The 15,767-nt window shown below is 43.9% G+C and overlaps 1 protein-coding gene and 1 non-coding gene across 2 annotated transcripts; both read left to right on the top strand.

Moving 5' to 3' along the window:
* Window positions 1–5,568: 5,568 nt before the first annotated feature.
* TM4SF19 (transmembrane 4 L six family member 19) lies at window positions 5,569–12,184 on the top strand. Its single transcript, XM_059388011.1, has 5 exons — window positions 5,569–5,614; window positions 7,354–7,555; window positions 8,292–8,369; window positions 10,959–11,128; window positions 11,413–12,184. The coding sequence occupies exons 2-5, from the start codon at window positions 7,355–7,357 to the stop codon at window positions 11,591–11,593; spliced, it is 630 nt and encodes a 209-aa protein (XP_059243994.1). The 5' UTR covers window positions 5,569–5,614; window position 7,354; the 3' UTR covers window positions 11,594–12,184.
* On the top strand, window positions 7,677–7,749 carry TRNAK-CUU (transfer RNA lysine (anticodon CUU)). Its single transcript has one exon. It is a non-coding gene; the product is annotated as a tRNA-Lys (tRNA).
* Window positions 12,185–15,767: the final 3,583 nt, after the last annotated feature.

The following is a 15,767-nucleotide window of genomic DNA, read 5'->3' as shown; positions in this document are numbered from 1 at the left end:
TGCTTACAATACTTTCCCTCCCCAGCTTTGCCTGTGTAATTTATGCCTGTTGTCAGTGAAGTTTGAGCTTGGTCAGCAAGTCTTCCGCCAGACAAGATCAGGGGATCCTTGGTGTGCTTCCGTGACCTCTTCAGTGGGACACCTCTGCTCAGTGCTTGGGTGTCTTGTCAGTGGCCCCATTAGGCTTTCAGCTCCTCAAGAAAAGACACTGTCTCTGATTCACCAATGTTGTCTCCAGCTCCTGGCATGGGGACTGGCAGAAAGCCGTCACTTATACTTAATTGATATTGACTGACGAAGGGAAGAAAGAAAAGGCTGTCTAGGTGATGGGTGAGGCATAGAGGGACACACAAGAATTTGCTCTTTTCCTCCACATGATTTAGCTGATCACTCCTATTGTTGCCTAGTCATCTGGCCGAGGACTTGGGCACCCAGCCAGGATCTCAGGTCAGAACAGGGCCTCCTCTGAAGCCCAGTCTTAAGGTTTTACCTTAGGAACCTACTTATCTCTTCAGAGATCAAATTAGCCAACCTCTAAGCTAATCTCCTGGCTACATTTGTGGAAGCTTTCTCAGAATGTTGTGATTTCTTGCGGAACAAAGGCAGGAGAGGAAGTGAAATGCAAACCAGTTTGAATCAGTGGGAGCAGCACGTGGCAAAGTGCTTTAGCAGGAGATCAGGGAACAGTCAGGATTCTCTGAGTTCCACTCATCCCAAAGGCCATGCTCAACAACTTCTTCCCCTCTTCCTCCTCCTCTTTCTTCTTCTTTTAAAGATTTTATTTATGGGGCGCCTGGGTGGCTCAGTGGGTTAAAGCCTCTGCCTTCGGCTCAGGTCATGATCCCAGGGTCCTGGGATCGAGTCCCGCATTGGGCTCTCCGCTCAGTGGAGAGCCTGTTTCCTCCTCTCTCTGCCTGCCTCTCTGCCTACTTGTGATCTCTGTCAAATAAATAAATAAAATCTTAAAAAAAAAAGAATTTTATTTATTCATGACAGAGAGGCATAGCAAGAGAGGGAACACAAGTGGGAAGCTCCCCATTCAGCAGGGAGCCCCATATGGGGCTTGATCCCAGGACCCTGGGATCATGACATGAGCCGAAGGCAGGCACTTAACCAACTGAGCCACCCAGGCACCCCATGCTCAACTTCTTAATTTTCCCTCTGTGTGATTATATTTTTTAGTTTCCCTTATAAAACTCTTTCCTGATGGAAAAATTTCCATAGAAGAGATTGGGGGGGGGGGATTGTTTTGATTATCTACTTCTAGATAATTTACCACAAGTCTTGCTCAGAGGTGGGGTGACGTGAAGGTGGCCAAAGGCACTCCTGAAGGAAACTCCCCCAGCCTGTCTACAGCCCTTCTTTGAAAGCCCAACTGCGCACAGGTCTTTACTTGGGCCCCTGAGAAAATATCAGTCATTTGGGAGGGGGTGTGGGTTAAAGTCGTTTACTTGCTAACATTCTTGATTGGTTCATTTGCTCTAAGACAGAGACATATCGAGAGCCCTGCACTCGATGATGGGACAGTCTGGGAAGGGAGGCTGCCCAGACATGCACTTATTTCGCAAAGGTTAGTGGGAAGACTGTGGGGATGATTGTTTTCCTACAGGTGCTTTGTCTCATGACAGCAGGACCTATTCATCCCCCTGAAGGCCAGAGAACCAGGACCAAGCAGCCAATACTTTAGGAAAAGAGGCCTCCTGTAGTGGGCCAGTTTCTCTGGGGAGAAACACAGCATCCCTCCTGATTCCTGGTCCCCACCATTCCCTCTAGCCTCCTTGTATCCCTGGGGTAAGGGTCACTATTAATTCATTTCCTTCCCCTACTCCCCCAATGCATGCCCCCCTGACCTGGAGGCCTGAACTTACTTTCATCGGGGGCAAGTTCTTTTATTCACTGTGAGAAAAATGGCTTAGAGAGCAAATAACCTATGGAAAGGGCACCCAGTGAAGGCAACTCTCCACAGTAAAATATTAGCAACTGCAGCAGGAAGTTCTCCACTGGGAGGAGTTGTAGGAGGTGAGTGTGGAGGAAGCAAAGATCACCAAAGGCTGTGGAGGATGGGGATGGGGGGAGGGTGTGGGAGCGCGCCACCACCCCAAAGGCTCGCTCAATGCTGTGTCTGGCACCAGTCTCTTTACCACAAGACAAATGGACAACGCTAGACTAATCAAATTTTGGTTTCTAAAAATTGAGTTCTTGGGGCGCCTGGGTGGCTCAGTGGGTTAAAGCCTCTGCCTTTGGCTCAGGTCATGGTCTCGGGATCCTGGGATGGAGCCCCGTGTTGGGTTCTCTGCTGGGAGGGGAGCCTGCTTCCCTGCCCCGCCCCCCCGCCTCTCTGCCTACTTGTGATCTCTGTCTGTCAAATAAATAAATAAAATATTTTTTTTAAAAACTGAGTTCTTCAGTTGTAAAACTTTTTAAAGAGGTATGATAATAAAAATGAAGGATAGTCATTTTCAGAAAGAATCTAGGAAAATAGTAGGATTGATAGGCTTATGTAGGGCTTCAGTAATACTAGCGGTAATGACCTATTTTGTAAGCTGGCTGCATTTACGTGGGAGTTAATTTTCCCATACAGCTTCTAAGTACAAATATATACACTGTGTTTAATTCTTTAAACTCTGAAATATTGTATTACACATGTATATGTAAAAGAGAGATGGGGGGTCTTGTTCACACATATTTTCTGATTATGGATGAAGTAATGTGTTGGGAGGGGAGTGTCAAGAGTCTTAGGTCAGACAGACTTACCTGACTTGAAAAGCAGGGACAGTTAACTTCTCAGGGATGTCAAGGCACTGATTTTTTTCAGATCCGTATTGACAGAAATCTACCCAAATATCACCAGTCCTATTGTAATTCACATTTAGAAAAACGACAATAAAACAAATAAATAGATAGGGGCACCTGGGTGGCTCAGTGGATTAAGCCGCTGCCTTTGGCTCAGGTCATGATCTCAGTGTCCTGGGATTGAGCCCCACATCGGGCTCTTTGCTCAGTAGGGAGCCTGCTTCTCTCTCTCTCTCTCTCTCTCTGTCTGACTCTCTGCCTACTTGTGATCTCTCTTTCTCTGTCAAATAAATAAATAAAATCTTAAAAATATATATATATATATATATATTTTTAAATTTATTTGACAGGGAGAGAGAGAGAGATCACAAGTAGGCAGAGGCAGGTGGGGAGTGGGGGAAGCAGGTTCCCTGCTGAGCAGAGAGCCTGATGTGATGGGGCTCGATCCCAGGACCCTGAGATCATGACCTGAGCCAAAGGCAGAGACTTAACACACTGAACCACCCAGGCGCCCCAATAATTTTTTTAAAAAGAAAAAGTAAAGTAAAACGATAAGTTTATATATCAGTGAAAATGTAAAAAGGAGAAATGGCTATAGATAAAGGTGTGGTGGAGGCATTTTACAACTCACCTAAAGGAGACATTTCATTTTTCAACCCATTTCATCAATATATAATCGAAACACAATACAACTGACCAATTTTCAGAGCCCACCTTGGTGAGCTTTGTCACACAGTAGTGTATTCACTACCAGAATCTAGATACAGAAACATTTCCATCACCTCCGCAAGTTTCCTAATGCCCTTATATGAATCCCCTCTCCCATTCTCTGCCCCTGGCAGCCACTGATCTGCTTCCTGTCACTAGTCTTGCCTTTTCTAGAACTTTACACAAACAGAATTGTACAGTGAGTAGACTGTATGATTGTTTCTGTAGTGGTTTTTCTCTGGCTTCCATAACTTAGCATATGCTTTTCAGATTCATGCATGCGGTTTCGTCTACTAGTAGCTTAGTCTGTTAGAGCGCCCCCTGGAGGTACTCATTTGCATGAATAGGTTACAATTTATCTATTCACTTACTGATGAACGTTTGTCATGGTAAAATGTATACATCATAAAATTTGTTACTTTAACCATTTTAAAGTGTCCAATGTAGTAGCATTAAACGCACTCAAAATGCTGTGTAACCATCACCACTATCTATTCCCCAAATTCTTTCATTACCCCAAACAGAAACTCTGTAACCATTAAACAGTAACTCTCCATATCCCTATCCCTGGTCCCTGGCGGCTACTAATCTACTTTCTGTCTCTGTGAAGGCACCTACTCTGGATATTTCACAGAAGTGAAATCACACAGTATTTGTCCTTCAATGTCTGGCTTATTTTATTCAGCATCATGCTCTCAGGGTTCGTGCATGTTGTGGCATGTTTCAGAACTTCTTTCCTTTTTATGGCTGAATAATATTCCATTGTGTGTATATGCCATATTTTGTTTATCCATTTATCTTCTGGTGGACACTTAGGTTGTTTCCATATTTCTCATTTGTAGTTATTACGAATAAAGCTGCTATGGGCATTCAAGTCCTAATCTTTGTGTGGACGTGTGCTTTCATTTCTTTTGGATAAATATTTAGAAGTGGAAATACCTGATCATTTGGTAAGTAAATGTTTAACTTCATAAGAAACTGCTAAGCTAATTTACAAAGATGGCTTGTACCATTTGTATTCTCACTAGCTACCTGTGAGAGTTCGGTTTACGGCATATCTTCACCAAGGCTTGGTAGAGGCCAAATTTGAATTGAAACAATTCTGGTGGATGTGTAGTAGGATCTTATTTTAGTTTTAATCTGCGGTTCCTTAAGTTAATGATATTTAGCATCTTATTGTTTTTTTTTTAAGATTTTATTTATTTCACACACAGAGAGAAATTACAAGTAGGCAGAGAAGCAGGCAGAGAGAGAGGAGAAAGGAGGCTCCCTGATGAGAAGAGAGCCTGACTCGGGACTCGACCCCAGGACCCTGGGTTCATGACCTGAGCCAAAGGCAGAGGCTTTAAACCACTAAGCCACCCAGGCACCCATCTTTTCATATTCTTAGCTGTCATTCATATATCTTTTGTGAGATGCAATGAGGTATCTGTTTAAATCTTTCTTCCCATTTTTAAAATCAAGCTGTTTGTCTAAAAAGAGTTTTAAGAGTTCTTCACATAGTCCAGTTACAAGTCTGTTATCAGATGTGTATGCATTCACATTCACATACCTATTTGCAAAATTTATGTTGTATTTTTTCAGTCTGTGGTTTCCTTCATGGTGTTCTTTTGTTTTGTTTTGTTTGTTTGTTTTTGAGAGGGAGAGACAGAGAGAGAATCTTAAGCAGGCTCCATGCCCAGCTCAGAGCCAGATGTAGGGCTTGATCCCGCAACCCTGAGATCATGACCTGAGCTGAAATCAAGAGTTGGACGCTTAACTGGCTGAGCCACACAGGCATCCCCCCCGCCATGGTGTCTCTTAAAGAGTAAATTAATTTTGAAATAGTTTATCTTTTTTATGGGTTGTACCTTTTGTCTTTTATCTAATAAATCACCTAACTCAAGATCCCGGGGGCACCTGGTTAGCTCAGTCTGTGGAGCATCTGACTCCTGATCTCAGGGTTGTGGGCTTGAGCCCCAGGTTAGATGTAGGGATTACTTAAAAATAAAATCTTAAAAAAATTAAAAGATCTCAATGCTTTTTCCTTTGCTTTCTTCTAGAAATTTATTAAGTTTAGACCTATGGTTCATTTCTAACTAATTATTGGATATGGTTTGCAGTAATAGTCATGGTATGTATTTTTTTGTTTTGCATATAGATTGTTCTGGCACTGTTTGAGACTATCCTTTTCCCATTGAAATAAAAAGATCATTTGCTCATGTGTGTATGTCTATTTCTGAATTCTCTAGGCCATTCTAGTGGTCTGTATGTTTTTATATGCTAACACTTTACTTTTTATAACTTTACTGTAATTTTATAATTTTCTTGAAATCACATGGTGTAAATCTTCCAACTTTGTTCTTTTTCCAAAGTATTTTGGCTAATCTAGGACTTTTGCATTTCCATATAAATTTAGATCCAGTTTGTTAATTTCTACAACAAAACACTGCTAGGATTTTGACTGAGATTGTATTGAATCCACACATCAATTTAGAGAGAACTGACATGTTAATGATAGTGAATCTTTTGATCCATGAATGTGGTATATCTCTCCATTTATTTAGGTCTTTAATTTTTCTCAACTATATTTTGCTATTTTTACTGTACAAGTTTTGCACATATTTTGTTAAATTTACCCATAAATTTTTAAAAAGATTTTATTTATTTATGACAGAGAGAGATAGCAAGAGAGGGAATACAAGCATGCAGGAGCTGGAGAGGGAGGAGCAGGCTCCCCACTGAGCAGGGAGCCCGATGAGGGGCTTGATCCCAGGACCCTGGGATCATGACCTGAGCTGAAGGCAGATGCTTCACAATTGAGCCACTCAGGTGCCCCTATCCATGAGTATTTTCTATTCTTATGCTATTTATTGTTTTCTAATTTTTATTTTTTAAAGATTTAATTCACTTATTTGAGAGCAAGAGAAAGAGAGCACAAGAGGGGTGGAAGCAGAGGGAGAAGCAGACTCCCCACTGAGCAGGGAGCGGAATGCTGGGCCCAATCCCAAGACTCCAGGATCATGACCAAAGCCAAAGGCAGATGCTTAACCAACTAGCACCCTGGTGGCCCTAAATATTTTTTTTTAAATTTTGCAATTTATCATTGCTTATAAAATAGAAATACAATAGAATCTTTGTATATAGATTTTTTTCTTCTGTAACTTGCTAAACTCACTTACTACTTCTAGTAACTTTTTGATATATTCCTTTGGATTTTCTACATACATAATCATGTTACCTTACTTCTTTCTTTCCTCTCTGTATGGCTTTTGCTTCTTTCTTTTTTCTTTTTTTCAAAGACTTTATTAGAGGGAGAGAGATCACAAGTAGGCAGAGAGTCAGGCAGAGAGAGGGGGAAACAGGTTCCCCACCGAGCAGAGAGCCTGATTTGGGACCCGATCCCAGGACCCTGAGATCATGACCTGAGCCGAAGGCAGATGCTTAACCCACTGAGCCACCCAGGTGCCCCTTTTTATTTTCTTATTGCACTGGATAGGATTTCCTATACTGTTGAATGGAAGTGGTGATAGTGGACATCTCAAAAATGACATCTTTTAAAGAGAGAGGATGACCCCCTTAAACACTTTTTCCTGTCCCAGATAGAAATAAGCACTGGCTGTATAGAGGTACAAGCAAAATATGATGGGACCAATGGGGGTTGGCAGAAAATGGGGCAATTGAATTCTATCCATTGGAAACTGTTTATAAAAGGCAAAATTTTTAAGCAAGTTCTTTGGCTTTTCTTGATCTGACCCAGGGAGGTGACAGTATCTGTGGTCTGTTCCCCCTACCCTACCCTTGCTATCCGTGTTCCCCTTCCTGATGCTTCCAGCAACAGAGCTACCATGACTCTCCATCCATTGGTTCCAGGATGCTGTCCTCTCCTGATGTGATGGCATGCTCACGGACCTGCTCCCGCATCCTGGGGCTGAGCCTCGGGACTACTGCCCTGTTTGCTGCTGGAGCAAACTTGGTGCTCCTCTTCCCTAACTGGGATGTGACCTACCTGTTGAGGGGCCTTATTGGCAGGCATGCCATGCTGGGCTCTGGGCTCTGGGGAGGAGGACTCATGGTAAGTGTTTGGAGTTCCTTGGGTGTAAACTCCCCAAATACCACTCAGGGTGGAGCAGGGAGGTGGCAGGACAGCAGTGTTTTGTTTTGTTTTGTTTGCAAGAATGCTTGGTCTTGAGGGTGCCTGACTGGCTCAGTGGGTAGAGCATGTGACTCTTGATCTCAGGGTTGTGAGTTCAAACCCCACATTGGGCATAGAGATTACTTAAAGATAAAATCTTTTTTAAAAATTTTATTTATTTATTTATTTGACAGAGAGATAGAGAGAGAGCACAAGTAAGCAGGGCAACAGGCAGAGGGAGAGGGAGAAGCAGATTCCCCGCTGAGCAGGGAGCCCGATGTGGGACTTGATCCCAGGACCCTGGAATCATGACCTGAGCCCAAGGCAGCTGCTTAACCAACTGAGCCACCCAAGTGCCCCTTAAGGATAAAATCTTAAAAAAAAAAAAAAAAAAGAATGCTTGATCTAGCAAGCTGGTCTTGGGTCTATAGCAATTCCAAAGAATAGGAGACTCTAGGAAGACTTGTTGCTGAACTTTGGCTTGGGACTAGAAAGCTGGGTATAAATGTTGCCATCCAGAGAGTCAGATTAGGCTAGTCATCCAACTACGTCCTGACAGTCAAAGCCAAACCCTCTGGGAAAGATAGGATTATCAAAACCATGTGAAATGCCCAAATGACCTATTTCAATAGTAATCAACCCAATCTCTTCTTACCATTCTTCTTTCCTCTCCCAGGTACTCACTGCAGCTACCCTCATCTCCTTCATAGGCTGGAGATATGGCTGCTTCAGTAAGAGTGGGCCCTGCAGAAGTGTAAGCACCAGGTTCTACTCTTCTAATACCTAGAATGTCCTCACACTTCATTACTCTACAGGCAGAGTGGTAAAGAGGCAACTTCAGTTTTGGGGCTTGAAGTCAGGTCCTGAATGTACTCCTTAGTAAACCTAAGCCATTGGGAAAGTTCCTTAATCTTTCTGAGCCTTGGATCTTCATCTATAAAATGGGAGTGAAAAGTCTCAAGTTAAGGGAGTGTTTATTGAGCCAAACATGTCTATTAACTATGATTTTTAGCCTATTGAACAAAATGGACATGAATTAAGTGTGCTGTGGTCACGTATCACTGACAAAAAATTTCCTGCAGCATCTGGCTGGCTCAGTGGGTAGAGCATGCACTCAATCTCTGGGTCATGAGTTCAAGCCCCATGTTGAGTGTGGAGTCTACTAGAAAGAAAGAAAAAGAGAGAGAGAGAGAGAAAGAAAGAAGGAGAAAGATAGAAAAGAAAGAAAGGAAGGAAGGAAGGAAATTTCCTGGTTATTTTGTTTAATTTTTCTTAGAATTAGAAGGTTTCCAGAAATCATCTAATGACTAGATTCTAGCCTAAACCCTCCATTTTACAGAAAATTAAACTTGGGCCCAGAGTAAATTTGCACTTGTCAGTTACAGCAACATTTATATATACCTAAAAATTTCAGTACATGTAGAGTATAAGATACGTTACTTACTCAGTATGAGACATATGAATTTGTGGCCTCCCTACAGGAACTCTACCGCATACTTTGGTATCTGCATCCCACATATAGGGAACCTCACTGATTCAGAATTATATGTTAAAGAATTAAATATAAATACCCATGCACTTCACTCAGTATCTTCTCTCAGTCTCCTTTGGTTTTCCCCTCAGTGAGTGAGTGGTTCTCAGACTTGTGTGTGTATCAGAATCCCTGGAGGGTTTGTTAAAACAGATGGTTCGCCCCACCCCCAGATTTATTTATTTTCCTTCCTTCCTTCTTCCCCCCTGTCCTTCCCCCCCCCTTTCTTTTTAAAGCTATATTGTCTGAGGAAAGGAGAAGGTTGGAGAGACAGGAGAGTTGACTTTATTTATTTATTTATTTTTAGAGGTGGGGGAGTAGCAGAGAGACAGGGAGAGAGAGACTCCCAAGCAGGCTCCACACCCAGTGCAGAGCCTGATGCAGGGCTGGATCTCGCAGCCCTGAGATCATGACCCTGAGATCACAGCTGAAAGTGATAGTTGGATGCTTAACTGATTGAGCCACCCAGGTGCTCCAGCCCCAAATTTTCTGGTTCAGAAGGTGGGGTGAAGTGGGAAGTTGTGCATTTCTAGCAAGTTTTCAGGTGATGTGATGCTGCCGGGGCCAGGACCCCATCTTGAGCATTTTGTTGGCCCTCCCAAGCTCCAAACCAGCTTGACATTGTGGGAAGAGGACTCCATGATTCTATATAAAAACTGTGCATATGTTTTATTTAAATTTTTTAAAATACGCATTCTTTTGAAGGGAGAAAACAACCTAGTAGTCTGAGAAAGAAGCCAATTTAAAACCAAGCTAGACTCCTGCCTAGGAAGTGAACTCATTGTTATCTTTGGGGAGGGAAGTCCACAGAATAAGTGCAATGAGAGAACAGGGGTCTGTTCCAAGCTGACTGAAGTTCCTCTCTCTCCCTGTCCCCCTCCCGCCCTTCTTTCCTACCTCTTTTCCTCCTTCTTCCCTTGTTTCCTTCATGCTTGATTTAAGAAAGAGTGGAATCGGCATTAGTTGCTGGGAACTGTTAAGAATACGGCTTTCCCTTAAAAGAGTCATAAATAGGCATGCAGGCACCTAGGTGGCTCAGTCACTTAAGCGTCTGCCTTCTGCTCAGGTCATGATCCCAGGCTCCTGGGATTGACTCCTGAATCCTGCTTCTTGCTCAGCGGGGAGCCTACTTCTCCCTCTCCCTGTGCCTGGTGCTTCCCCTGCCTGTGCTCTCTCTAATAAATAAATAAAATCTTAAAAAAAATTTTTTTTTAAATAGTAAAAAAGAAATGAGCATGCAATGACCATTCAACCCTTCTACCCAGAGGCTATGTAAAACTTTTTTTTAAAGTTTATTTATTACAGAGAGAGAGAGAGAAAGAGAGCATGCACTCGAGCATGCGTTGGTTGCGGGGGGAGAGGGAGAATATTAAGCAGACTCCATGCCCAGTGTGGAGACTGACATGGGGTTTCAACTCACGACACTGAGACCATGACCTGAGCTGAAATCAAGAGTCAGTAACCAACTGAGCCACCCAGTGGCCTCTGAGTGTAAAAGTTTTTGAAGCCAACCTGTTGAGAAGCTCTGGAGGGAGCTTCCCTGGGTCAGGGAGACTCAGGTCCAAGTGCCACTGCTTCCCGCCTTCTCAGTGCTTTCTTTCCCACCACTTCCTGGCTCTGCCCTTCGACCCCTCATCAGCCGCCATGCTGATGTCCCTTAGGTGTCCTTTAAAGGAGCTGCCAGGGGAAGCATTATCCCCACATGATATGACAGGGAAAGCCTGAGTGCTGGAGAAGTTAGGCTTGTCCAGATCACCCCATCACCTGGTCATGACCCCATCTCACCTCATGGCTTCTTCCTTCCATCTACAGACGTTCACTGCTCTGCTGTCCGGTAGCCTGGCTTTTCTTGGAGCCTTGATTTGCTTTATCACTTCTGGAGTAGCCCTGAAAGATGGTCCATTTTGCATGTTTGATGCCTCATCCTTCAATCAGACACAATTTTGGAAATATGGTTACCCATTCCAAGACTTGCATAACAGGTAAATGGACGGAGACTTGGGTTTTCAATCTTTCCAGAGAGACAAAGACAGACAGAAAGACACACAGATGGACTACAAAATCCTTGTGGCCACACGTTCTGGCATCTCCCATCTCTGATGCTCAGCATTTTGCCAACACAGCAAATGTCACCCTCAGAAATCTAGGCCTAGGACCTTGGCTGGGGGGAAGAGGGGCCAGGTTTCTATTGAGTTGCTTACCTGGCTTTTCTTACTTATTCCTCAACCCCTGGTCTCCTTTTTTTTTTTTTTTTTTTTTTTTATAGGAATTATTTGTATGATGACTCCCTCTGGAACTCTGTGTGTCTGGAGCCTTCTAAAGCTGTCATTTGGCACGTGTCCTTCTTCTCCATGCTCCTATGCATCAGCCTCCTCCAGATTCTCTTGGTGGTCATTCATTTTTTCAACAGCTTCCTGAGTCTTTTCTGCAGCCTTTGTGACAAGTGATAGGGAATGCCCTTTCACGCGTGAGAGTTTTCCTCAGAACAGACCTTGAATCTCTTCTGCAGAATGGATTATAAACAAACTTTCCTTTTAGGTATTCCTGTAGTGATAATAACGGCAATGATTCCTTGCACATGTGTTGAGTGATATATGCATTTTAAATCACATTGTAAACTGCAAGATGATGTATCAGTAGAAGGAATAATTAGGTCATTATTATTGTGCAGGAACTTACAGTTCATCAAATGTCCTCCAGCTGTGATCTCATTTCAGCCTCTTAACAACTCCATAAAACTGGCCACATGTCACAGATATGGAAGTTGAGGCTCCTAGAGCATAAGGGACTTGCTGCCTAAAAGCACTCACCTGGGTTCAGGTAAAGTCAGCACCTGAGCTCTTATCTTCTAAATTCAAGTTCACCGGTTGTTATGGATGGAATTGTGTGTCCTCAAATCTCATAGGTAGAAGCCCTAAGCCCCAATGTGACTATATTTGTAGATAGAACCTTTAAGAAGGTAATTAAGGTTAAATGAGGTCATAAAGGTAGGACCCTAATCCTTACAAGAAGAGGATGAGATACCAGATCTCTCTTTACACACAAGCACAGTAGAAGAGGCCCTGTGAGGACACTGCCAGAAGGTGGTCACCTGCAAGCCAAGGAGAAGGTCCTCAGTAGAAGCCAGTCTTATTGGTATCTTCATATTGGGACTTCAAGTCTGATTTATTAGAAAAATAAATGCATGTGGTCTTAGACCATTCAGTCAGTACTATTTTGTTATGGCAGCCTGAGCTGATTAATTCACCAATATTCTCTTCTTTAGTGTTCGGTGCGGTTCAGTAAGTGCTGTACACTGGAGTTTCCACTGTATACTGTTGTGTGCACAGTGGATCTAAAGATGACTGAGGCATAGTCCTTGACCTAGGACCCTGCCTTGTCCTTGAGGAGTTCATGATCAGGGTAGAGGAACAAACACATCTATAAATAATTTAAATATCCTATGGTGAGGGCCATGTTAGAGGTCAACAGGACACAGAGAGAGTTCAGAGGAATAGCGAAACTCCAAGAAGAGGGTCTGTGAGAGAGCAAGGAAGGCACCCCTTGCGTCTGAGCTGGTTCTTGAAACTGCCCAGTGAAGAGGGGAGGAAGTGATTCCCCAGCAGAGGAAACAGCACACTCCGAGGCATGGAGGGGACCCATGGGAAGGAGAACTGTGGTGCCACAGCGGTTTCTCACGTGGGAAGTGGAGAACAGAGCACCTCTCTTTGTTGCACTTCAAGATCTTGGTCAGGAGCTAGTGCTGGATGGTGAGTAGAGTCAGGAGTGGGGTGAAGGAGATCCGCGCGGGAAATTCTGATGGGCAGGGAACAGGAGGAAGCAGGCAGCCTGGGAAGAAATAGGAAGATGGGCACTGGCAAGAGAAGAGGTAGTGGACAGGTCCAGCGAACGAGTTAGGGAACCATGGGCTCTGGAGCCACAGAGGAGACAAAGCCAGGAAGGGAAAGTGTGGGCCCAGTTGTTGTTGTATCCCCTCCATGGTCCCCAGGTCAGGGAGGAGCCGCTGAAGCACCCGATGCCTCCAGAATACAGGAATTCCTCTGTTACCGGGGGAGGAGGGAAGGGGAAAGGAGAGGAAACCAGGGATGGGGAGGGGAATGCAGAGGGAGTTCTGTGTTCATTCCACTATGGGCTCCATAGTCCTCCACACCAGCCTGTTCTGTTCGCTGCCCTCTGTGGGATTCCAGAGGACGCCTGCATCTCCCCTTCCTTCTGCCTTCATCCCAGAACTACCTCACACTCGGAATGGGCTTTCACCCTGGTTTTCTTTCTCTTCAAATGAAAGCCACATTGAGGTCTTGGCTTGGCTTCCAACCAGGTTTAGGGCAGAGGGGCTTACGTCAGGACACTGTTAACATTTTGTTAAGAAAAAAAGTCGTCTGTCCGTTACCTTGTATATGCCTTCTGGAATATCATCATGGAATGAGGAGGGCATTGCCTTGTTTATGTTCCTGCTAGAGAAAAATATGCCCTTGGGGCACCTGGGTGGCTCAGTTGGTTAAGCAACTGCTTTCGGCTCAGGTTATGATCCTGAAGTCCCAGGAAACAGTCCCAGGATGAGTCCCACTCCCTCTGACTGTCCCCCCATCATGCTCTCTCTTGTTCTCTTTCTCTCAAATAAATAAATACAATCTTTAAAAAAAGAAAAGTAAGCCCATCTTGGGAATAGGTTGTCCTTCAGCTTTCTGTTATAGCAGCTGGCACTCTATTTAACCCATTGCTCCCCAGCCAAATCTGTTAACTCTTTAGGGCAAGGCCTGGGTTTTATTTACTTTTGTATCTCTAGCCCCTAGCATGGATGGAATAATAAAATTTTTATTGAATTAAACTATACATCTGATCTTCTGTGATTTTAGTTAGACTGTAGTAGATAGAATGAGAGAAATCTAACTGAAGAAACCATGGAAGGGGAGAGAAAATCTGCATATTAGGAGTATGATTTCTTAAGGCTGGTGAAACAGCAAGGAGTAAAACGCTATCTGCTCCTAGGAGACACTGGATTTCTGTGCCAGGCTAGTCTGTGGATACATGATTGCAGCCAAAGATGGGGCTGGTGCTGCTGAACCAAGGGGAAGATAAAGAGGGCATGGTTGAAGCAGCACTGAGCTGATGTGGGTGCACACTTAGCCTCATGGCCCTTGAATGGCCCTTCATGGCTCAATGAAGACCCCATTCTCCTGGCCAGAGCCAGGAGGAGGGTTCAGCAACCCAGCCAGATCATGAAAGGTTTTATTTGCAGTAAATCCTGGGGAGATGGTCATAAGGAACCGTTGGAAGATTTCAAGCAGAGCAGTCACAAAAAAAAAAAAAAAAAAAAAAAAAAGCCATTCTGGGGACACTGTGAAGGGCAGACTGGGAAGGTGAAGTTCCTATGAGTTTATGGGACTCAGGAAGACCAATCTAGGCTATACTACCAAGAAAACACATTGTAAGCCAAAAACTGGATAGTAAAATTAGTGAGTCTCTACTGGAATTTGCACAGATAAATGTTTATAGAAACTACTCCCTTTCCATCTTAGAGGAGGAAGTTTTGCAATTTGTTAACCCAACCAATAGGAAGCCTGGATAGATGTTGGGGGAATTTCTTTTCCTATTTTTTTTTTAAGACCCCGTTTTTTTTTTTATTTGAGATAATCTGTGTGTGAGTGAGCAAAATAGGGAGAGAGAGTGCAGGAGAGGGGGGGCCGGGGGAAGAGGGAGAAGGAGAAGTGGACTTCCTTGCTGAGCAGGAAGCCTGGTATGGGACTCAATCCCATAACCCCGGAATCATGACCTGAACTGAAGGCGCAGGCTTAACTGACTTGGCCACCCAGCCACTCCTTTTCCTAGTTTTTGAAGCTGACAGAGGCCAGTATAATATGGTTTTCTAAAACAGGACCAGAAACTGGTGCTCATAAGTGAGGAATACACGTGAAATCTGAACATTTCTGAATTTGCTCTGGATCCAAGGGTGTAGGTGAGGCTGGGGGAACTGTGCTTGGCAGTTATGGACTAGGGCAGGGCACTGCTAATTTTTTCATGTAAAGGGTCGGATAAAAGTTTAGACCTTAAGGGCCACATGGTTTCTGTTGCAGTTGCGAAGTCTACCAATAACAGCGCAAGAGTGGCCACACAACAGGCAAGTGGGCATAGCTTTGCTACAAAAGAACTTCGGGGATACTGAAATTTTAATTTCACGTATAGGTTTCACGTGTCATGAAATAATCTTTTTATTTTTTTTTCGATCGTTTAAAAATATGGGTGCCTCAGTTGTTGGGCATCTGCCTTCGGCTCAGGACATGATCCTAGAGTCCTGGGATCAATCCCGCGTGGAGCTCCCTGCTCAGCAGGAAGCTTGCTTCTCCCTCTCCTGCTCCCCCTGTTTGTGTTCCCTCTCTCACTATCTCTCTCTGTCAAAAAAATAAAATCTTTTAAAAATATATATATATCCGTTCAAAAGTCATGCCTAAAGAAATGAAGGCAGCACTTGCCCACAGGCTACAGCGCGAAGACGCTTTATTTAGAGTCAGGGCCCTGCCGCTTAATAGCTTCATATGCTTGGACCTCTAAGGGCCTCAGATTCCGCGTCAATGTCTTAAAATTGTTGCGCGGTTAATAAAACCTGACGCGCGTTAAAGCGCT

The sequence above is a fragment of the Mustela nigripes genome, chromosome 2 (genome assembly GCF_022355385.1).
Source record: "Mustela nigripes isolate SB6536 chromosome 2, MUSNIG.SB6536, whole genome shotgun sequence".
Lineage (NCBI taxonomy): Eukaryota > Metazoa > Chordata > Mammalia > Carnivora > Mustelidae > Mustela > Mustela nigripes.
The sequence above is the reverse complement of the archived record's forward strand: the minus strand, read 5'-3'. Positions and strand labels throughout refer to the sequence as shown.

Bases quoted from the DNA above. Each gene is read 5' to 3' on its own strand.
- TM4SF19 (XM_059388011.1), top strand. From the start codon at position 7,355: ATGCTGTCCTCTCCTGATGTGATGGCATGCTCACGGACCTGCTCCCGC. The intron at 7,556-8,291 runs GTAAGTGTTTGG...TTCCTCTCCCAG, and splicing joins TCTGGGGAGGAGGACTCATG to GTACTCACTGCAGCTACCCT. The intron at 11,129-11,412 runs GTAAATGGACGG...TTTTTTTTATAG, and splicing joins TTCCAAGACTTGCATAACAG to GAATTATTTGTATGATGACT.